The following is an 8,750-nucleotide window of genomic DNA, read 5'->3' as shown; positions in this document are numbered from 1 at the left end:
TAAAATCTTCAGAAAAAGGGTGAGAAAGATTGATCGATGATCGAAATGCAGAAAATACCACAGAAACGTCGCGTTCCGGAGTTTAAATTGCAACGTGATTGCAAATTCGATCCGACTATTTATCGGCGAGGAAAATGAAAAATTACGCCGTGCTACGTGTACTCTATTCCGCGTTGTGCTAAAAAAGTCTCTTCTCCTCGAACGGAAGGGAGGAGAGAAATTCGCAGATAAAAGTTCGAATCGTCTCGAATGCTCGCGATAACGACACATTCTTTCTGCGCCGGAGAATCGGCGAAAGACAGCTCCTCGGACAAATGGATGTTCAAAAAGAAGAAACGGAAAGTAATTGACGATTTGTGCGAAGCAACCAATTTTAACAAATTCGCGATAGATTCGGATAAAAATCGTCGAATAATAGATCTAAAAAAAAAAAAAAAAAAAAAAAAGAATTCGAAGAGTCATCGAATTTTGTGCTTGCCTATCTCCGCATTCGCTCGGTTGTTTGGCCGTTTTTTCGCAATTCCTTCGTGTGTACGACTCCGTTGCGTCGAATTTCGATCGTTAACGAAAAAACGTCACGCTCCGCCTCGAACGGAATGTGTCTCGGTACAAAGTACTCGTGGTCGGTAGAACAGTCTACAAAAAGTGACACGAGTGACAATTATTCATGAAAAACGTTATTCTTGTAAACAGTGTTAAAATCTTAAGATAAACAATGTAAGACTATTCGCGTAACAGTATCAATAGAAATGGATCTGGCTAATAGGATGCGTTAGTTAATGCTCGTTTATCATTGGCCCGTCGATCATTGTTTTTCCATCGATCCTCGTCAAATTCAACGAGAAAAAGAATAAGTCCTGTCGATATTAATTCAGTTCGACGTTAAATTTGACAAGAATCGTTCGTCTTTTCCATTCATTTATTTCTTAACCGTATCGAGAGGGAAAAAACGAATCCACAAATTCCTTCGTTTTTTCCATCTTTCTACAGCTGGAAAAAGAAATCATTTCTGCGACGCGCTACACTGGATAACAATCGATGATGATTACTCATGTGTTAAACTGGTGTTTCTCGCTTGTGCACACTTCTTTCTCCAAGGGAGAGGGGAAAATTTCGCGACTCGAACCCGTGTGCGTCCATATGTACATGTATCGTCGTCGAATCGATAGGTATTATGCGGTATGCGTGTTTTCTCTCGTTTAGTACTATTTCCAACGTGTAATTAAACAAATATTCGGCGTGTACACGCGGCAGGGAGACGAAAGGAACGCAAACAGGACATTATTAGACGAATCCTTTGATGAGATTGTTTTACATCAGTCTCGCATAGAAATCACGCCAGCTAACATCGCTGGAAGATCGCTCCTCGATACGCGACAATATCCAACGATCGAATACTTTTTTCTCGTCTTTTCCCTTTCTTTTTGGTCGATTAGCGCGCGCGCGCGTGTGTGTGTGTGTGTGTGTCTGTGACGATGTCCCGTTCGATTTCTACGCAAATGATTCTCCCTTTTCGTTATCGTTCGAGAAACGGAGGCGGTATTACAGATACATAGCTATGGCGATACCTAGAGTGTACGAGAAACATTCATCAGGCGATATTCCTTAAGACGGTAGTTTTTTTATTTTTCTCTGTTTCGTTTGAATAAACACACTACGTCGCACGTTCTTCCTCTATAACTTCATTTTTTTTTTTTTTATTCAGCTACTTAACGGATAGCGCGAATGCCTCACGGAATGTTCGATCTTCGAAGAACCGTTCTTTCCTCCTTTTCTTTCGTCACCGTGAAAATTCTCTTCCTTCACACTCTGTTCGATTCATTTGAAAACGTTTCTCTCATTTGTATCGTATCGTCGGTGATAAATGGCGATTGACAGGGGCACCCACGAGACTCGAAACGGGTCGCAACGAGGACAATGAGAGAGAGATCCTCGGAGATCCGTATGAGATAATCTATCTTCTTTCATTTTCCCGTTTATTTATTTATTTCTTTTTTTTAAGAGAACACGGATATTACGTTCCCCACGTTTCTGGGAGATAATAAAAACGCCGGGAATCGGTGACCTCGTGCCCCGTGAAAACGACGCCCACGGAGGATGATTTTACTCAAACGAGAGCTAGTCTAGCCGTCGATAATAATTTACCATTATTATTGTTGTTATTATCGTACATACTTTTTTATATATAAAAAAGTGATGAAATCCTTGTTAACTATCTATTCATTTAACAACGAAGACGTGCGTCACACCTTTGGTTGTCTTTTTTTTTATTCTTCAGATTCGATATTTAAATCTCGTCTTCTTTCAACGTTATCCTCCATTTATTTTCTTCCCGTCTGCATCTCTCACCACGTTCTTTTCATTCTTTTTTGGCTGTGTCCAGGGGCTGCGTTTCAATTCGTTTCGACAGCGGATATACGCGTTTTCTTCTTCTTCTTCTTCTTCTTCTTCTTCTTTTTATTATAATACACGCACTATATATATATATTATTATGTATATCGTACTTTATATTTGCTCGTTACTTGAAAGAGGCAGTATTCCTGATGGCTTCCCGTCGTCCATCGCGAAAAGAAGTTACCAAAATGAGTCGCGTCGGCACGTCCTTTTCCATCATTCTCTTCTTCTTCCTCCTCCTCCTCCTTTTCCGTTCTCCATTATGTCGTAGTGTCTCGGAGATCGATTGTTCGCGTTGAAATAGGACCCAAGAGTGTGTTTTTCGTCGTCGATTATCGAATGACAGAAAAAAAAAAAGAAAAATCAAAGAGTGAACACAGCAGAAGGGATGATGTGAAAACGAAAAGAAGTGAAAAGAGAAAAAGCAAGCGGTACGAAAAAAATAACCAAAACGCCACGTTTCATTTTTTCCAAGTACTTTTATTCACCTTTTATTTACTCTTTACGACTTCAGAAAGAGGGGAAAAAAAAAAAGACCGATTCCTTCTCGTTACTTTGCCATCGCCGGGGGTTGTCCTCCTTCTCTCGCAATCGATCCGATATTATTATCGCGGCATCTCTCCCCCTATAAAACGTACTACCAATCCGAACGATCGTCGAAAAAGTCCAGTTTCACGCATCCTTGTCCGTGGACAAAGCGAAACAAACGCTATCCAGAGAAAAGAACAAAGGAAACAAAAAAAGAAAAAAAAAACAACACGAAAATAAAAACGAACGAACGAACAAAGTGCTCGATTTTACAAACTTTTCTTGCGTCTTCTTTTTCTACTCTTTCTTTCTTTTCTTTTTTTTTTTTTTTGGTTTTTCCTTTCTTTTGTTTCTTGTTCGTCGAGTTTGTCGTTTTTCACTATGACTAGAGACTTAATAAATCGTTAGCTTCGAAAAAAAAAAAAACGAGAAGCCTTTGTCCGAGAGGCCACGGAAATCGCGAAATACAAAAAGCACAGATCTTCTGTTTCCATTATTATTATTATTATTATTATATCCTTTATTTTTTTCCCATTTTTGTCCATTTGAATATTTTAAGTACCCTTCTTCCTTCATTTTCTTTGTGTTTTTGTTACGGAACACTAAGGCGAACGTTCCTTCTTTGTGCATCCACCGTTTCGACTAGCAAGAGAGCTCGAAACGCACTAAATAAGGGAGATTTCTCTCTTGAATTATCCTTCACGTGTTGTAAAATCGAAGGAAGAAGGCCCTCGGTTCTTTCATTGGCGCGGAGGATAAGATTCGTTTCATCATTCTTCTCGTCCTTTCTTTCACTTTCTGTTCGTTCTTTGTTTCTGCCTAATTGGTCGCTAGAAGATATGGAGGCGTGTGACATAAAGCGAGATTAGACGAAAAGTAGTTATATCAAAAGGAATCGATTATAAATTGGTTATCGTTTCAATAAAATTCTGTGTGTGTGTGTGTGTTTTTGCGTGTGTCCATGTGTTTTCTTCTTCTTTTTTTTCTTCCTTCAAATCGTCTCGTAAAACGCAAAAACGGTTAGAATAATAATCACGTCTTTAGAAACTCCATCAAACACTTCAATGTGGTTGTCCCTTTAACAATTCCTAAACAGATTACACGTTACTTGTTCCGTTTTAGGAAAACACAATTGTTTTGGTTGTTTTTTCTCTCTCTTCGCGTTCCGGAAGCCACGCTTCTGGGCTATGCTGAACAGGAACCAACCAGCGTTTTAAAATATATATATATATATACACACATTCAGGAATAAACAATTTACCGGAGAAAAGTATGCAAGATAATAAAAAGAAAAAAGAAAGAAACAGCTCCGTAACCCCACCCCCCTTTCCTATCCATTCACGAAAATGTTAAATGCAAAAGAAGAATGCAATAAAATATACAGGAAACTAAGAACATTATCTATGACAATAATCGAGGAACCATGAAATTTGACGGAAAAGAAGAAAAAACTATAGAAAATAGCAGCGTGGTCGCCGGAAAGCGATCGAAATTACAATCATCATTAATATTAATATTAAACATTATCATTAATATTATTACTTTAAATGCATACACAGTTTAAACACCTAGTTTCATCGACAAAAAGAGGACAGAGAGATAGATAGAAAGATAGAGACAGGGTAGATGAAGAGGAACACAGGAGATGATGACACGTGATGAATAGAAATGTGTGAAGGGTAAATTTGAAGGATAATTAAAAAAGAGAGAGAGAGAGAGAGAGAGATTTTGATCGATGGAAGAATGATAATAAAAATTGTTCAGGAAGAAGAGAAAAGGGAGGGGAAAAAAGAAGAGACGAAACGAACGACGAGGATGAGAGAGAGAGAGTTTGGTCTCGCGGTCCTTAGCTTCGATCAGTGGATTTTCTTTGGGTCCTATTTCAAAGGAACTTCTAGGACGACTGTCTGTCTCGTCGAGAACACGTGCCTTCCTCGTGCAATACGTTCTCAAGGATTCCTCGGTGCTGGACCGATTTTCTTCTTCTTTTTTTAATAGAGAAAGGTGTGTATTCGTGTACGTGTGAATGTGAATGTTTGTGTTGGAAGTCTGCTCTGGTGAGAGTTAGGAGGAACTCTTCTTGGTCTTGCTGTTCTTTCTTTCCTTCGTGTCTCTTTTTTTTTAACCAGAGGAACAGGGAATAGAGAAGCTACGAACTAAACGATTACACGTTACATTTAAATATTCCCTTTCTCTCGTTCGTTCGACCGATGTCTCCTTTCACACGTGGCGAATTCCAATGAAAGGTAAGATGCATAAGGAACAACGCGGTACTTGCCAAATTTCAATTATCCTCTTTCCGGGTTTTCGTTTTGGCAATTGGGCCGCCGTCGCTTCGAGACCTTTCGCTCATTCTTGCACATCTGAATAATCTCGTTCACTCTCTAACAATCTCTTGTATTAATTCGCAAACATTCACGCAATTTCACGAAAGAAGAAGAAAGAAAAACAAAACAAAAACAGCAAGAACGTGTGCTACAAGATGGTCTATACAAAATAAATAATGATAAATCTATATAAAAAACAAAAGGAAAAGAGAAAGAATATTAAAGATATATCAATGCAATCTCGGGCGATTATAGTCACGAGAAACGATGCAATCTTCGCCGATGTATTATCATGCTCTTTTTTTTTCTTTTAAATCCAGCCTTCATGAACAAGGTGAGAAATGATATTGAAAGTGTGTGAAAAAAGAAAGAAAGAGGTGAAAACGGAGAAAAGAGAGAAAATATGATCGAGAGACAGTGTTTCTTTCTTATATAAATGTCGGGACCCGTGGATGACCCACTATGTTATTTAACGGGCGAATGCCTTTCTTTCGTTTACGGCATAGTTCGCGTCTCAGTGTGCAAATGTAAGAATGTTAATGTAGTCCTTTTTTTTTTTCCTCTATGTACGTATATCAATACACGTGCGTACGGTGTGCGTGTAGGTTGAATGCAATATGCGAGAGATTATCGTAACTTTGGCTGCTCGTCGACATACGGATATAACATGTATATATATAGTTTTTCATGATCATGTTCATTTCTTTCTTTCTTTCTTTGTTGCATTTGTGCTGCGCACGAGCGACCGTTTCTTCTTCTTTATTCAGCAACTTTCTCGTTCTTTCCCACGTCTCTCGTGTTCTCGCCTGGTACGACTAATGCTTCGTGCGTGTCGAGGGGGGAAAAAAAAATATGTAAACATCAACCGCCGGAGCAGCCACGTCGGCGCTTCATCGGCAGTGTGAACGCTCTCGGAACCATTTCGTCTGTTTTGTTTTGTTTTGGAAAATTCTTTTTTGTTTTCGTTTCTGTTGGTGATAATAAAACTCGCTTCTTCCAAATGACGTTTACACCTCGAGAGAGCAAGGAGCGTCGTAGGTGATCGATTCTCGATCTCGTTATCAACACCTTCGAATTTCAGGGAAGATCTTCGAGGAGAAGCTATATCAAGGTGTGTATGTGTGTGTGTGTATGTATATATATCAACAGCACGTGCTCTTCGAAGGTTCGCCAAGTGATCCTTGAGAAAGGGGAGGAGAAAAAGGAAGTATGCTTACGACACACAAGGAGAGATTTGGCCCCGTCAGCCTTTTTTTTGGTGCTCCTCTCCGTTCTGTCGGTTTTTTCTTTTGTTCTTATCTTTTTTTTTTAAATATATAGATCTCTTCCTTTCGCCCACGCTTCTTTCTCGATCGTGTTATTATAATTAATAATCATCATCATCATCCGTTATATATCATTCGTAAAATCCGAGTAGAAACCCGAACACCGAAACGATACTGAATAAACTAGAAGCGCTGGTATTCGCGAGTGATTTTATCGCCGACCTTGCCACGCCGCCACGTTAAATCGACGACGCGTCTCTGGTAGTCCTTTTTACCACCACAACCCAAAACGTTCTTAAATTCGCTGCCGCTACTGCTGCTGCTGCTGCCATGGGTCTTCTCTCTACCGGTCTGGTTCTTGCTACTGTTGCTGTTGTTGCTGCTGTCCAGCTGATGTCCAAACTTTCTGATCAATGTCAGCTCCGGCGAATCAGGTGAGTAATTCGCCTCCGTCGAGGATACGGACTTGCCGACTTCGGTGGCCAAGTGGTGGTACTTGATGCTTATACTGTATGCTGATTGGCTGCAGTTGGTTCTTTGGAGGAACGTCTTGGGATTAACCCCAAGTTAGTTCCAAATACGCAGGAACGAGTCCCAGGAGCCCGTACCTACCGCCATACCGTCCTCCGTCACGCCCAGGCAGGACACGCGATTATCGTGACCGGCGAGTATTCCTGCAAAGTAAAATTGAAACACCTGAAGAAACTGGATCTCGCCAACTCTCCATCCACACTCCTTTAAATTAACACTGCTTTTCCTTGGAAAATAGTATACTACATTGGAAAGAAATATGATGAAACGAGGTAAACAATGGAAAAGTAAACAAGACACTCGAGACATAGGAAGACGAGAATGTCGAGAGATGGGCTTAAAGCAAAGTTTCTCTTCTCTCTTGAAAAATAACGTTGTAAATCGAAGAAGATAACGTACCAGCTCGCTCAGCCTTCATGGAATCCCAAACGTTACAGTTGAAGTCGTCGTAACCGGCCAGCAGTAATCTACCGCTCTTGCTGAACGCTACGCTGGTGATACCGCAGATAATATTGTCGTGACTGTACATCGCCAGTTCCTGATCCGCCCTAATATCGAAAAGTCTGCAGGTTGCGTCGTCCGAACCCGTCGCGAAAGCGTATCCATTCGGGAAGAACTGAACAATACGAGATGAAACACCTGTATTAAACCTTGCGAAACTTTCTGGTGTCTCTTCCAATAGCAACGACAGTCCTCCAGCGTTCCCACGGCGTGACAACGGTAACGAGCCGAAGAACGAGCTAAAAGAAAAAGCTAACAGAGATCAAGTACTCACCGTAACCGCGTTTATGTCGCTCTCATGACCCGGGAAGGTTTGCTTGCAAGATCCCTCGCGAAGATCCCACAGTTTCGCACTGGCGTCACACGCGCCAGATACAAATGTGCGAGTGTCTGGCGCCAAGGACAGGGACATTACATCGCCCGTGTGACCAATGAAGGAGGTGCATTGTTGGCCAGTCTCGATGTCCCACAGGGCGCTAATTGAGAAAAAGAAAGTAACACGATATTTCGACGCAGCTTTACACACTTTCACAACCGGCGTAACTACCAATTAAAGAGGGAAAAAGGAATGATATACTTTTATTACACATTCGTACATTGGCCAACAGGCATCTTACCTAAACGAAACGCTTCGAAGTCTCTGCAGCGATACTGGTAGGAAAATGATGGATTGGACGAAAGTTTGAGAAACAAAGATTATCCCTTACCAAGTCATGTCTCCAGAACTAGTGACGATCTGGTTGTCGTCGTAGAATCGACAGCAGGACAAGTACCCAGTGTGACCTGGTAGCTCTCTGCTAACCCTCACGTTTCCTTCCCTAGTTTTAAGACTATAGATGGAGCAAATGTTATCCAGCCCACCGCAGGCCACGTAACTACCTGATGGCGCGTACGCACAAGTCATCACCCACGAGGAGCGCAGAGGGATCGCGTGAACTTTGTTAGTGGTGTAACTATCCCAGACGATCAGTTTTCCATCCTGCGACGCTGACACCAAGTTTCTGTAGGCAGAGAAAAAGAACGGATGTGTAACAGTTCCTTGAATTTCTCACCTAAAATCTAATTGAGATTCTGATGTACATGTAGGACGACGAATACCTTGAGTCACTGCCCCAGTGCATCGCGTAAATCTTGGCTAAGTGACCGCGGAGCGTGCGTCTCGTGCGCATCTGTATCCGACCGATAGGCTCCATGCCCGACGTG

The 8,750-nt window shown here is 41.3% G+C and overlaps 1 protein-coding gene across 1 annotated transcript in view; it reads right to left on the bottom strand.

Annotated features, from left to right (window-relative positions):
* Nucleotides 1-5,950: 5,950 nt before the first annotated feature.
* The window catches only part of LOC108570612 (guanine nucleotide-binding protein G(I)/G(S)/G(T) subunit beta-1), an 18,022-nt gene continuing 15,222 nt past the window's right edge, over nt 5,951-8,750 (bottom strand). The window contains exons 3-7 of the mRNA XM_017932496.1: nt 8,646-8,749; nt 8,255-8,548; nt 7,822-8,023; nt 7,446-7,662; nt 5,951-7,189 (exon numbers count right to left, since the gene is read on the bottom strand). Of these exons, the coding sequence (XP_017787985.1) occupies nt 7,083-7,189; nt 7,446-7,662; nt 7,822-8,023; nt 8,255-8,548; nt 8,646-8,749 (924 nt within the window). The 3' untranslated portion in view covers nt 5,951-7,082. The remainder of the gene's footprint in view (nt 7,190-7,445; nt 7,663-7,821; nt 8,024-8,254; nt 8,549-8,645; nt 8,750) is intronic.

This window comes from Habropoda laboriosa, unplaced genomic scaffold (assembly GCF_001263275.1).
Source record: "Habropoda laboriosa isolate 0110345459 unplaced genomic scaffold, ASM126327v1 scaffold101, whole genome shotgun sequence".
NCBI lineage: Eukaryota > Metazoa > Arthropoda > Insecta > Hymenoptera > Apidae > Habropoda > Habropoda laboriosa.
This window is presented reverse-complemented; position numbering and strand designations above follow the sequence as displayed.